The sequence below is a fragment of the Haemaphysalis longicornis genome, unplaced genomic scaffold, assembly GCF_048455015.1.
Source record: "Haemaphysalis longicornis isolate Haplotype H1 unplaced genomic scaffold, Haemaphysalis longicornis Haplotype H1 scaffold_6, whole genome shotgun sequence".
In the NCBI taxonomy this organism is placed as follows: domain Eukaryota; kingdom Metazoa; phylum Arthropoda; class Arachnida; order Ixodida; family Ixodidae; genus Haemaphysalis; species Haemaphysalis longicornis.
In genome coordinates this window covers 40,413,541-40,428,877 of record NW_027526407.1, presented here as the reverse complement: position 1 = coordinate 40,428,877, position 15,337 = coordinate 40,413,541, and the positions used below count along the sequence as shown (strand labels likewise).

General features: G+C 43.0%; 1 protein-coding gene across 5 annotated transcripts in view; it reads left to right on the top strand.

Moving 5' to 3' along the window:
* The window catches only part of LOC144142502 (xibalbin-1-like), a 162,731-nt gene extending 150,432 nt beyond the window's left edge, over nt 1-12,299 (top strand). For all 5 annotated transcript variants that reach the window (XM_077674058.1, XM_077674054.1, XM_077674056.1 and 2 more), the window contains exon 5: nt 9,803-12,299. In XM_077674058.1, the coding sequence (XP_077530184.1) occupies nt 9,803-9,944 (142 nt within the window). In that variant the 3' untranslated portion in view covers nt 9,945-12,299. The remainder of the gene's footprint in view (nt 1-9,802) is intronic.
* The last annotated feature ends 3,038 nt before the right edge of the window (nt 12,300-15,337 follow it).

The following is a 15,337-nucleotide window of genomic DNA, read 5'->3' as shown; positions in this document are numbered from 1 at the left end:
CAATGCCAAAGTTATTGCAGCAATTCATGGCAAAGCTCATCGTACGGGCTGTGAATGTGCCGTTCCTTCCAATGACGACTTCGAAACTGCAAATGCGCTGTCCGTGCCACGATCACTTTTGTCCCATGTGTCGCACTGATGTGTTAATAAGGGTACGTGAAATAAATATGGAACTCATTGTTTCACATTCGGTTAGCGCGTCTTTGTAAACTGAGGCCTGTATACCCAGGGAAAAATCTTTGGTGTCATAAGAACACTGGGTACCTAACTTACCGCCTTTGTTAACGACCGAAGCTACAAAGCCATGCAGTCCGAGCCAAGCTTATTTATAAAATACAGAAGCCATGGTCACTTTTCTTTTATCCAAAGGTGTTTTAGGAAGATACGAAATTCGTATCTTTCATAGCTTCTGCACTTTCCGCTTGAGCACTTTAACAATACAAACTTTCTAAATATTGCAAAAAGGCAGTGCCTGCGTGAATGTGAAGCTCATATCTTTTTAGGCTTACTGTCATCCTTCTTCGTTTCTAGGCAAGTTCTTATAGCCACAATGCGCTTTCAAAACAAAAATTCATTGTGATCGAATAGGAGACTATTACGTTCATACACCACGTGCTGGTGTCAGTGAACCTTTGCGGTTCTCCTAATCCTACACGGCAGACACTAACCAATGTTTGCTGATCTTTCTAACAGAGAAAGTAATCTGTTTGGATATACAAATCAGGCGCTACGCTATCGAGCAAACACTTCAAGAAGTACGATGTTCAGAAACGCAAAGTTTTTTTTTTAACCTGCAATGGTGGCAAACAAGCGCTCGATACGTAAACGCTAACAAACTATAACGCCGAGGAAACGCTGAATTCTAAAAGAGGTTCCACTTTTACGTATAGTCGGTGAAATGGTAGAACTGGAAAGTGTGTGGTTTCTGCGATAGTATCAATACAACGTTCTTTGAACTCCTTCATGCACTTGTTAAAACCTCGGATTGGAAATTTGTAGTTTGCTAGAGTTCTCTTGCATGGTGTGTTGTATGCTATTTCAGCCGCATATTGCTGCAGTTTTGTACCCTCAGAAAAATTCTTTTTAACAAGTATTGACCCCAGTGAATATAGTAGTTTATTCCTTCTTCAGTAGCCAGCTGCAATAACAGGGGCTCTAAGTAAAGTGCATGATTCCTGAGCTAATCAAGCAACCCGATGAAACGATGGTGACCTCATTAGGTTTCTGACACTTTGTACTTTTACAAACAGAATAAATTGAGGATTTTCGGCAAAACATATTGCAAATTCAATGCCTACATACGTAGTATGTATGTTGAGGGCTCTGAGTTTTTGCGGCCCATTCTCTTTCCAAGCAATTCACTACAGCCTCAAAATTGGTAACACAACACCAATATCATTCCATCTCCATAACATCTACTCCGAAAGACATATTATTAACATTAGGGCTGACATTACAGATTATTGGGCACAAAATGTATTAACTTGCCCTAACTTCTTGTTCTCAGGTATATCTCTGCGAAAATGTTTCATTAGGTTTTTTTTCGACCACCGTTGCTGATAGTATATCCGTGTGACATTTCTTTCAAAAGATTTAGTTGAATGTGTTGTGTCACATACTTCAATTGATGACGTTTTTATGAACGCCTAATGTTAACATCCCATTAAACTTTTTTTCTGGGTTGTTGTTTCGGTGCTCGAGAAAAAAATACTTCTGGAACGAAAAAATAGTTCTCTCTGTGGCTTTTCTTTTCTGAGGGCTCCGCTAACGTTTTACGTAGTGCTTTATCAAAAAAAAATAACTGTAGTGCACTTTCATTTTTGAGCGCACATTTTGGCTACGAACATGCACGCGAAGCTGCTGGGGGTATTTTATTTTTTGAGTAGAGCAAACACGGTCTTTTAAAATACTACTACGCGTGCTCTAAAACAATATTATTTGGTTATTAAACCACACGGATTCGCAAGTGCTAAATATTTTGAACCATACCCTATATAATAACCTGCGTTCTGTGTTTTGAACGCTTTTCATACAATATTTCTCTCGGCATTTTTTTTCCTTTTTTTCTTTTTGCTCTTCCACACCGAATTTTATGATGCGATTATTGAAGTATTCGGCACCAGAGGGAAACGAACCAATACGCGGCCGGCGGCAGTACAAACGCAACACACTTTTAAGCAACACAACGCGAAGAGTTTCGTGGTTGCGTGAAGTAAAAAAATCTCTTCTCAGAATCGTTCTTTTTTTCGAGTCATCGATCGCGCACCACTTTTACGTTGGACAAACAACACAGTGGCATGACATTTCTCTCCAGTTCTCACTCATTAAATGCGCCGCAACTGCTGGGGCGGAAAAGAAAAATTTGAAACTTGATCGATGGATCGAAGAAAGGCACCTGTGTTTCTCGGCTCTTGCTAGATATGACAACTGGGCGTTGCTGGCAACACATCCCATGCCCTTTGCGTTCCCGGGGTTACCCGGAAACTGTTGCAGCATTTGTTTTGTTGGTGTTCAATTCAGCCGCGTCTTTCGTCCAACTATACCTGAGCTGAATGTCTTAAAAAAAGCCTAGAAAAATTATCTATTAGCCCCTGACAAGAATGCCTTATGTGTAATGGCTTTTTTGCTATATAAAACAATAAAGTTGTATGTTTATTTTTTTTCACTGGGTTTATTTAGTTTTATATCATGAAGGTCTGTGAGCATTTGAAGGAGTGGCCATTAGCAAAAATAGGTCTCTGCAGCCTTTCGCCCTAGGGCGCGGGTTCGATTTCCGCAAGCAAACGTTGCTTTTCAGATGGACGATAAAGGTGAAAACGACCGTGTGTCGATATTTCGGCGCACGTAAAGATCCCCGAGTGGTAGAAATTATCCAGATCTTCCCCTACGGCGCGCCCCATCCTCCACGGGCAACTTCGGCGCGTAAAAATCACCAAAATTATTTTCCCGTGAGCATTAAGGAACACATCAGTATAAAGAGGCGGTGGCGGAACACGCCCGCGGCGACGCAGTGCAGGGTCAGTTGCATTACGGAAAGTGACAGAATTACGGAAAGGTGCAAACCGCGAATGTAGGCTTGGTATGCCGGCTCGAATACGAGAGTCAAGGCAACAACGCGTGCTAGCAATGAAAGACGTGCGTCGTCAGAAATACGCTCAGAAGCGACGCGAGAAACTAAAATGTCACAGCACTTTTGTCTCAATCCAGTTTTGCCATTAACTCTCGTGCAGCCATTTCGGACGGTGTTACTTAAACTCCTTTGGGAAGTTCAGGACCCTGATATTAATGACAATCTAAACATTCTTAAAAGCTGCACTTCACGCCAATTCTTTTATATGCGTAATATCTGATAATTTTTCTCTTTTTATTCTCCCGTGCTTGCGTTCGCTTTCCACTGGAAATTCGCACACGTCTGTAGGCGTGATGCCTCTGCAGGGCTAGGGGTCGACGTCCTGTTGGCCCCAGGCAGTGTGCTTTTTGATTATTCCAGCAGCGCAGACTTGAGACCGAAAGCCGTACATTGTGTGTGTTAAAATAAAAACATGTCTGACGACACTGGCAGTCGCCTCACTCGTGTTTACAAGGGCCAACGCAGTCGCCCGTGTATGCTTTCTCGATACGTAAATAGAACCCGGCAACAACGGCAACAACATTTCCTGCCCCAAAGTGTTTGTAGTTTCGTCCCTCGACGAGTTCTTCAAGCGCGCATCAACAAACTCCAGTATACCTCGTGACGCCCTTCAAAAGACACAAACAACTCAATATTTTCCCCCTCTCCGTTTGTCCTGCCTTCGACATAAAATAGATGTCCTGGTAGTTCCGCAGGAGACCTCCGGTCAGTGGCGGCAAAAGCGCCAGCTCGAGCCGGAAGCAATTGCACGTCGCTCAATCCAATTTCTACGATTACTGTTTTCCATCTCGTTGTTGCATTGAGTCGCGAGACTTTATCGGCCGCATCGCCGTGATCGTCGCCGAGGAATTGTCCCTCCCCGTCCAGTCCAGACGACGGCCGCTGGCTGGCGGAGAAATGCATAAATGCTCCGCACGGCGCTCGTAAACGCAACAACGTAACGCCACCGCGCATGCGCACTCAGGCAGCCGACTCTGCGTTGGCGACCGTCGAATTGAGGCGAGTGGACTGCGTTCATGGCGTCGTCTCCAAAAGCATTCGACGCTCCTTGGACGGGATGACCGGTGGCGCAAGAGTTCTGATGAAAAAGCCCGTACTTACTACAGCGATAAATGTATATGTTCGTGTTTATTTTCTATATCCCTGGTTTTCACCCGCGCTCCTCGTAAATGTCACCACCGACATAACTGCAGACAGACTTCGCCCTATTCAAGCCGAATGAATCAAACCTCGCCAATGAGGAGAGTAAGGCGCCGCGGCCCGCCGTTCACTGAACAAAGGTCTTTCGAGGCCCTCCATGTCTTTGAGCTGTTTTCGTAATTTTATTGCTCTGCACTTTTTTTTGTATATTGGAGGCGACTATGATCGATGCACCGCCCATGGACACCAAGCTGGTTTGAAGACGAAGGAAGCTTTCTAAAACCACAAATAGCCAGGCCCATGACTCAAAAGGGAACCAAGGGCACGAGAAAAGCGATAAAAACATACAAGATCAGTGTGTGACATTTGAAGTTGGCGCCTGCCAGAAGGCAACCGACGAGTTAAAAGGCACCCGAAGCACTTTGTTTATTTCTCTGACATCAAAAACTCCCTAAGAACATCATTAATAAACATGGTCAACCCCTCGGTTTAGTAGCCATGATATTTCGGAGCCCAGTATAACTGCCCTGCTTATAACGCTTACCTTGGGCACTCATCCAAACTATTTTTTTTTTGTATTTCCTCTATTCTTTAATTAAAGCCTGCACATTCGTTTACTTCTGTGAAGCCACTGAAGCAATATTGGCGTACTGGGTCCTCTTTTTTTTAGTGCAGCCATCAATCATTGAATTGCTATTTTAAAAAAAACTGCCACAAAACCGATAACTGTGCTTATTGGTTTATATTCATGTTTACTAAGCACAAAAAGACCCAGACGAATAGACGTAAATAAGCAAACGGGGCGCCACTCTCGATGGCTTGTTTGGCGCCCTGTTTGTTTAGATAGGTGTATTCGGCTGTGTCTTTTCGCCCCTAGTGAACATGTTTGAAAACGTGCTAGACAATTTTTCTGCGCTAACCATGAAGTATCGTTCGAAGACACCATCAGCCCTCTATATAAAGCTTTGTCCGATTCACCGTTGCCAGCATGCGGTACACTGTAGATATGGCAACGAAATTTCCAAACCTTGCTAAACTAACAGCAGAATCTCCAGCGTATAAGTAGTTTATGCGTAAAGTGTTGCCTTGGGGCTTTTATCGTACATTACACCACGGCGAGTGCCTCCTGTTCTTGGGTAACGTACACTCTGACATAATATTAACAGAAGTAACTGTCGTGCATGCGCCGGAGCGTAGGCGTAACATTGTGCTTCGGGGTGTTATTACGCTACCCGTTACCCACACTTTAACTACAATGAGCTATGCCTACTTTTACCGATACGTGCCCGTCAAAGCGTCACGTTGGGCCTTGAGTCTTACGTTTACGCTTAACCGTACTCATTGAGCCCAGTGGCATGCCAAGCCACGTAATACTCATTGTACGCCGAGCTCCGGGTACCGGTTTGCGACATCAGGCGTCAAAGCGGGGCGTTAGGACAACGATTTCGTCGGGTCACATCCGCGCCACCCCCTCCCTCACATGATCTTTGCGCAAGCGATATACAAACGAGAAAGTACTGGTGACTTCACAAGAGTTTGAGTTCTTACATTGGCTACCGCACTTTGAGGACCACGGGAAAACAATTTTTTAGCAGGTTGCTGAGTTTTCTGACGTGAATAGAGCAGTAATATCGGGCTCGGTCATTTCACAGCAAACATAACAAAAGGACTGGATTCTCTTATGGATCGTGTTCTAAAAGCGTGCCAAATATTAAATTTCAGAGCTTGAATAACTCAAACTTTGTTTTCGCGAGGTCCTATTACAAACACGGGAGGTTTGATTACATTTTACACTTTATTTTTATATAAACAAAACTAAAGGTTCGAAACTAACATTGATGCTATTAAAATCGTAAATGATCGAGCGCCACACCTTAGAGGCTTTGCGCGGTAATAACCAGTTACTAGTTCAAGATTATTGGGAAAGGATAAATGTGCAGCGCTATGGTCTAGGCGAACGCAACCAGGGCAGCGTCACGGTTTTGGAAAAACGTATACGTATACCCAAAAAAATTCCCAAAGAACTCTGACATGGTGCAATCTTACGCCAGCCGCAAAAAGGGGGGCATTATGGATCTGCCCAGAAAAGGCCGTCTAAAAATTGCAACAAATGGCGCGTCTTCGAGCCTCCGAAAAAACTCGGAGTTTGCCTTTTAATTTCGAAATTTTCCTCGTTCTTTATCGACAATTTTCGTGCTCATAATTGCATGTTTAGAGTTACGCACACCATGAAAGCGGGGGTGCTTATTCAGAGCAATAATTATTCATTTTTCACCGCGGTTTTCTCGAACGGGACGTCAGAAATCGCCCGTCACTGCCCTGTAATAAGTGCGTGGGCCTCATCATACAACAACCGAATGACGTAACCTTACCTCGTCCTTTTTTACCTTTTCATTTTTTGAAAGCCGTTGTTCAGCAAAAAATGATAGAAATTACTTCTGATGCACATCGTTCTATCGCGAATTCCAGCATGAAACTGGCATCCCTACATTGTTTGTGCTTGTGTTGCACAGATCTCCTTTAAGCCTCTCTAAGAGGATGGGAGCTTTTCTTTCGATGGAGAAACACCTAAAACGCGTTTACGAAAAGACGTCATGCTCGGAGCGCGAGCAATTTCAGAACATTTGATATTTCTAGATTTTCACTTGTTTTCAATAGCTTTCTACTTCATTGCTTTGTATGTTCATCTGCACATAAGCAGACGGTTGTAATATTCCATTTGGGAAAAGGCGGACATATTTACAGATAATTCTGCTGTTGTTTCTTTTTCGGCGTATTTCGGGGCAACTGGAGGTGGTACGAGCACGCCTAACACGCGCAGTTCACCCAAACTAGTTGAAAGTAAAATGTAATCTCAACTCCGCGCAATTTTTGAAGCGCACAGGCACTAAGCCCTTCAAAAGCTCTGTGAGAGATGCCTTGCAAAGCAGATCCCGCTGTCAGGATTTCTCTCCCTTGAGGACGGAAAAAATACCCAGGTTAACGGCAGTGTGGTGCAACCTAGTCAAGTGGATGTATGCACAAAAAATAGCTCCGTCAGGAGAGCCGGAGCAAGACTGACTAGGCTACAAATGAAGCATGAAAAAATTCGGTCGACAACTCGCTATTTATAGCAGTGATTAGTGCACACCATAAGTAGTTTAATCGCATTCATTGCGCTTTTGTTCCTCCGAAGGCACTGTTCCCCTGCCTATGCCGTTGTTGCGGCAAATGCGGGACACCTGCTTAGGACTGAGCCTCGTTCGTACAGCCACCCGTAGCTTGAAGTTTATGGCTGACGTGCGCATAAGCTGATACGCAGCAAAGGGAGAAAGCGACGCAGGCATACCACTGCCCGGCGTTAGGCAAAAAGTCATCCATTGTCCTTTAACTACGTTAACTGGTTCCTGAAGCTTGACGTGCAATCAGTAATGAAGGTGATTGGCACGCCACATGACCCAACTTGAAGGTCATCTAAAATTTCTCCTAAACATAACACATTAAGCCTAACGTCACGCCTGCATGTCGAACGTCACCATCCCGTAACACTAAGCAAGTACTCATTGTACTTACTGTGCGTCAGTATTGCTACCGGTTGATGTCATGCGAACTCAAACGAATGGTTAGGCCTAGCAGTCGCCTACTCGGCAGCTTTTGCTGCTAGTCTAGCAATGCGATACATAGAAATAGAGACACGCACAGGAATCTTTTGGATAGCGTTTTATATGCTTCCTGCAACCTGGCGTCCCCAACAAGCCGTGAATAAAGTTATCAATTACTTTCAGAGTAGGCACCGTGAGAGCAGAAGACAAGAAATGTTTGCCGTACCATAAACTGTGTGTGCGCTCGGAAACCCAAGGAAGCATTTCAAACACAGAGAAAATTACGCAACCGCTATGCGGTATTGCACAGCACCTTGAAGCAGGGATGTACACTTCTTTCGCACAGAATTTAACGGCCTGCCCAGATGAATCATCGTCCAATTTGTCTTCGTTTTCTTCTCCAATACTGCGTCGCAGCTGTACAGCTGCACGGGCGGCAACAAAATACAAAGTATTCAGGGTGTCCCAGCTGTCAAGCACCGAGATTTTTTGAAATATCAATGCGGTTACTTCAAGAAAATCTTGGGCGTAATGCTTCCAGTGCAGTAATCCGAAAGTTGTTTTTTCATTAATATGATCTAATTAATCAATTGTCATTAACTATCTAACCGAGAAGTGCTGTCCTAATCATTAAAGTGTCAATGAGACACTTGTAGTACCCAAGAGGCGCACCTAAGTGCGGTATTTTCAGCTTCGAACTAATTGCGTACTCATTTATTTAGTGTGATAAAGAAACCCCGCGAAATATGCGAAATGCCACGTGAAGGTGCTCCAGCCATCATCGTAAAGCAATTCCCGTGAACAGGCTCCCTCTGAGTTAGCCACAATAACAAAAGAAAAGTAAGAAGAAATCGGGACCGAGTTTGTGTGTTATGTGCCACAAGCATCCCGCGAAACTTACTGTAGCTGCTCCATCTATTCATGCCATTATCAAGGAGATGCGCTGTCTCTTCGGGCGTATGACAGGCAAAGCAGTTGCTTTCAATCAGCTTATTTGAGGGCGCTAGTTTATGAAGCAAGTGGCACAGCCATTGCGTCGTATTTTTCATATCTCGCGGGCTTTCTTTATCAGTCAAGATAACTGAGTACGCGATTAGTTCGTCGCTGAAAATACCGCAGTTAGATAACTCTCTTGAGTACCTACAAGTGCCTCATTGATACTTTAACGATTAGGACAATATTTCTAGAGGCATAATTAATTGCAAATAATTAATTATATCTCAATGGAGACAATTTACAGGCTGCTACTCCACTGTACTGGAAACATTATGCGGTAGGTTCTGCTTGAACAACTCCATTGCTCTTTGTTAAAATCATGGTGCGTGATAGCTGGAACACCCTGTATATTTTCTGTACACGAGCCATCGAAAACCACCAGTAGCAGCCGCATGGATCTAAGCACTGCACAGCCATTTCCGTTTTCATTTAATTTGCTTAATTATACTTTGACGGACCATCCTGAATCTGCGCCGGATCTTTGCGGTTTGAACATGACAAACGCATTTGTTTCAAAATTTTACGTGGTTGCGCGTTGCACAGCGTTTGAGTGAAAGGGTGCCAACAGGAGAAATCAAAAACAAACACAACAAAACGGGCGCGATAATCTCGCGGCTCCAGGAGCACGTGAGGCTCATGGACCTAAATCACTCCAGGGCAAGTCCTCAGTTGCCTAGAGTTTGGTCCCTCAGACTTACTTACTCGATCAATGTCTCAGAATGAAAAGTGCTTTCACGTCGCCTACACCGCAGCTTTCTACGACGGCTAAGCGCCGTCAATTGCGCAAATAAAACAACAACGCTGAAGTCCGCGATGTGTACAATATCAGAGGAATTCATAATGCGTGCGCCTTCAAGCCACGTATGGAGGCCTAACTGATACTACGAGTTTTTGCAAACATTATTGATGGGTACCAAATACATTTGATCTTTAATTTTGTTTTCTTGTGTCGCAGGAGGAGCTGCATTCGTCGCGGAGGCAGTTGCGACCACCGACCCAACGATTGCTGCTACAACTCGTCGTGCCGATGCAACCTATGGGGAACCAACTGTCGATGCCAGAGGATGGGCCTCTTCCAAAAGTGGGGCAAGAAATGAACACCAAAGTAGTGAAAGAGGCACGGCGTGCCTCTCGTCACCTTGGCAAGGAAAGAGTGAACACCACCAGCCTGGATCAAAGAAACGAAATGCATGAACAAAAGGAGGCATTGGATCAACAGTAGCCACTTCGGTGGCATATTTCCTCGTAGTCATTTCGTGCTGCTTGTTTCTCTTTTGTGAGCAACTTGAGCCATGTTGTGAGCAATGTTATTGATGCCTGCGTGGATGCTTGTATAAGAGCTGGTATTGCTAGATGCGCGTGGCACGGAAGTTCTTGAAGCAACATAAATGCTCTCGAAAGTTCTGCTCCTTCTCTTTTCTGATCGGCTCACGTCATGTGATTGTAGTTTCAGGGGTTCAAGCAGGTTGCGGTTTTTTTGTACAGGGTTATTTAAATAATATAGAAAAGAAAACCTTCTTTTTTGTTTTATTTTATTTTTTTAAGGCATGCCTTGAAGGCAAGCGCGAATCATACGATTGGGACATGGAGTGCTGATGAAACATGTTTGTATTTCTGGTGAACACTAATTGTTAACAATGGTCTGTGGAGTTTATTTTGGGTGTTTAACAAAGACCACCGCGCAGGCCTGGTCTCCAAGCACGCGGTGTCTCTAACGCAAGCGCAGAGCAACCCTGTCCAAATAGCTGAGTCTCTCTAATGAAACACAAAAGGCATGTACGCGACTCAAAGGAGCTGTATGGGTCGTGCATGAGTTGTAATAACTATGCCTGTTTTTTCAAACACAAAGTGATGATAGCTGAACAAAAAGTTATGCATACTTTAAACGGGTAAACTGGCATTCTTCCTCAATTTTACCCGATAGACATTTTGTTGTTCTTCGGTACAATGCTTTCCCGAAAATTGTGAGGAAACAGCCGGTGGCTTCAGTTCGTACTGGTAATAACAGTTGCTGGAGGGCAGTTTTTCCTGGCGTTTTCAAATTCCAGCGAAAACATCAGTGTTCGCAAAGCCATGCAGACTTCTAAGCATAGCGACAAAAGCCGCGTCTACATTGCGAGACTGAAAGCGTAGACCATGTAGATCATGTATTTCAAGCGGAGCAATCAAGGCTACGCGACGCTGTGAATTTTAAGTGAGAGCTCCACTTTCGCTGCTGACCATGTCGTTAGAGGTACATCAGATTACTGAAACAATGAAATACCACAAATTTCTGTTATGACATGTAAGATATTGCAAAAAAAGGTATTCTGCTGTAAATTTAAGCGCCTGGAAATTCTTTAGTCACTCTCGGCCAGAAAGCTGGCGTCAACCTGATACGTGTAGGCTGGTTTCATGACTCTTTATAGCCTTGGCTGGAATTGACACCATATAAAGTACGGAGAGGTTGCAATCATGTCTTCAGAAACCCGCATGCATTTAGAGGACACCCGGAAAGACCGCAAATTATAAAATTCACGGTTTTGTTATGCTTGACAATGAAAATTTGCATAGGCACATACAAAAACAAATTTTGTTCATTCCAACATGAAATTTTATGTTTGTTGCTTGTGTTTGCTTGAATGAAGTGTATAATGCAGTTGTTGTGAGGCTGTGGACGCCGTTTGTCTTCTCTGCACAGATAGAAAACCCGGATCGTAACTCATTCATTTTTATATCTGGCTTAATCTGGAATGTTTCAAAATTGGAGTTTTTTGCTGTACCTACTTCAACCGCTGTTTAAAGCTCATCAAATTCCAGCCAAATGTTTCATGCGCTGCTAAAACCAACTATCTTGTACTATACTGCTTTCAGAAAAAAATGATGTTGAGAACAACAAAGCATCAATGTTTATGGGCGCAAGTGTTTAAATTTTTCTAAAAGTAATTTCTTGAAATACATCTCAGTGCAAGCCTTGAAAGAAATATCTCAGGGGACACTGTTGCAGCGCTATTGCAAATTCTTTGTAAAGACTGCAGCTACGCGCAGTCGTAGGTGGTGACGCCTTTTGACTCTCTAACCATGTATAGATGTGTATATGTACTTTGTGGCTTCCGCAAATGTATCTCGGGCCGACTGAATGGATTTGGTATTCAGTGTTGCAGCCTTGTACTGACTCAAGCGTCGAGTCAGCTGTATCTTGCTTGCTGCATGCTGTTTGCAAGCACTACAAAACCGCGCTTGTAAACATTGCTTGTTGAAGTTCGAGCCTAAACTTTTCCCCCAAATAAAAAAATGGTGTGTTCAGCAACACGCATCTACAGAGCATCTATACTTACGAGTGCTTGCAATCTTCATGTAAGTATATGTATTACGAAACAGGTACTGAATGTTCCCAGTGGCAAATCAAAGTTTTTGTTGTTCGAAAATGCATTGTAGATAGTTACAATAAACAACCTTGATGTTTGCATCGACATGAGTAGGGACTGGAAGTATTAACACAACTATCACGTGCAGCCCAATACTGCACCTCATAAATGCGAATTCAGGAGTGCTTGCTTCATCATTTTTTCACGCGGAAAGGTTAACGTTACATGCCGAAAAATGCATAAAACAAAGTTAGAGTATGCCTTCAATCTGCTCTTTTCAAAAATGGTTTAAATTCTTTCTCGAAGAAGTTACGGCACTCGCAAGGCGAGGTTTAGCAACAATGAGTGTTTCGGTATATGCAAGTGGGGTTGGATTGAGTTATAACAACGATATCACCACAGACTGTTTACACATTGCCTGTTAGAACCCACGTTACGTTACAGTGCTGAAGCACTCTACATTGGTTAATAGACGCAACCCCAATTACTTTCTTTAAAATACAAAACATGGCTGTTCAGCGACACCTATGCTTGCCTTTGGAACTGACCTTCAAAGTGAAGCTTACTCTAGGATATAATATGGCTTGAAATGAGTTTGGTAGCGTTTCTGTGAGAAAAAACCATTCTTTATATATTTTAGGCTCTTTTTCACACTTTGGTGTGTTCTGCAATATGTTTTCACACAGGTAATACACTTTTGTCAGTGCTCAAATTCTCGCTAACACACTTTTTTTTTATTTCGCGACAGCGAGCAAGATGGAATTGTGCAGCGGTACCTAAAACATAGCTTATAACCCTACAAAGCTACTTTTATCGGAATAAACAAGTTTTTCTTTGTTTTAGAGGCGTTGATATTTTTTATTCAGAATTTACAAATGTTCCAATTGTGAGTATCACAAATACCGTTTTCCGGTTTTATCTTTTCATGTTCCTTGCTTCGGCAATAAAAATAAAATTAGAGTGATTTGGTGGTTAAGAACCATGGGCTGAAAAACAGAATTCCCGTGGGCGTAAATGTTATTAGGAGCTCCAGTTCTCCTTCGAAAAAGAGAACTCCAAATCACCATGCTTTGCTTCTAAGAACTTCCGTTAAGCAATTGGAATCTAACAAGTGCGTCAATACATCTGCGTGATTCGCTTATTATGTGGAAGTCAAGTATGGGCAGCGAAAGTAATTCTTATACGACCCAAATATAGGCCTTTGAGAAGTACACCTTTATGTAGATAGTGCTATTCTGTCCCGTAGTGGTATTGTCTTGACCTCTGCTCGCCCACATCTCCCCATTATGCTATTCAGCCGCAAGAAGGTGTTCCAGCGACTGTTAGTGCTACGTGGTCTACCTGGAAATGCACTTCGTTACCACTTGAGGCACAGACTCGTCGTGAAGTACGCACTATGCTGCGCATTATTTCCTCTCAACCACAGTTTCTCCAGTTCTTGTAAGGAGTTACAACGTCTTTTCTGATTTCTGAACCGTGATCGGACGGAAGCTCCTTGTCAGAGGGGCATCGACCCATGTATTCAGGAACTTAACAGCCATTACGACAATTAGAACTTGATTTCTCTCATTCATTTTTATTATGCTGCTTTACAATATCGTGGGCGCGCATTAGAAGTTTGCCCAAACCAGGGCCTCTGCTGCACAAAGAGCAGCGGGTTAGTTGTCCCAGAAACTACCTGTAGCCCAATTTTTATGAAATGCAGTCCTTAAAAAGAACCGTCAGATATTGGCACGTCTGACATAAATCGGCTTGAATTATGACCACTACTGCAAACATTTCCAAAAACGCATAATGAAGTGAAATTCTTTATACTGACTACTTGTGCAAGCAAATTTATGCCCATCATGTTGAACATGTTTATCACAATTTTATCTATGTTCCCCTTCAATTCAGCAGTCTTAGATAATGACATTGCGGTCATTTACTACGTTTACTGCGCCAAATACTAATTTTTGCTGTTTTGGCATTGAGCAAGAAATCAAGGAATCGATGTTGCTTCAAATTCAGCACAGAAACACCCAGCCAGTAATCTCTCACAAGTTCCGATTCTGGTAACAGCTTCAGCCAATAGTGCTCTCGTGAGATATCAAGTGCCCTTTCATGCCTTCTTCCTCACCAAATGACATAATGCTAGCGCGTCAATAGCCCACCTCAATTTCTGAAGTTTCAAATGCCAAACAGTTTTAATATGTAAATTCTTGTAAGGCTTGTTAAGCGACTCTTCGATGATTCGATTTCTTCTCTCGATATATATATGTATATATTGTTACGTGGTAGCAGCGATATATATATTGTTACGTGCCATGCCCCGGGACAATATATACGGAGAAACACTGAACACCGACAGAAAACTTATTTCCAAAATTGTTCATTGCGAAGTTGTTACATTCTTGAACATGCAACCAAAAGTAATTGCTATTTTCATATACTGCATGTTTTTTTGCGTAAATCAATTGCGCAGCAGAGCCCTAGCAAGCCTATAATAATAATGAATTAGCAGTAGACTTCCCAATCACTCTTCTTACGCACGTTTACCATAATAACTGACACGAACATGATTAAAATATACAATATTGTTTCTAAAAAACAACCCGATACCAGCCGGAAGTTTTCTCGCCCTTAACCCACAACAATTATTCTGAGCGCATAACAAAAAGATGTTTCATTCATACTTCAACCCGAACCTAACACAAGTGGTTTTATTTCGACGCGAGGAAATAAAAGTACCAAAATTGCGCTAGATACTCGTCAGTAGGGAAAGTACTCTTTAGAAGGAGCCTTTCATTCAGAATAGCCACCTCATGTAGCCGGACGCTTTAGACACACCACAAAAACAGCAGATGTGACCCGCACTTTGCAACCGTCTCACCGCCTTTCATACAAAGCCACGTTTATTGTCGCTTTACAAGGCGAACAACAATCGCGGTGTTGCATAGAGCATTCTAGAGTAGCAACTGACTAAAACCAGTGCATTTCCTCACTAAATGGCGCATTTTACGTCAAATTGCCGGTGCCTCTGACTCTACCCTTCTGTAGTTAATGTGACCAGCCCAGTGTTTGTTGTATATGGACATGTGATTACTGTTGTTCCCATAAATGTATGCATTCTTGTCTTTACTGCATGCTCGGCGGAGTAACAA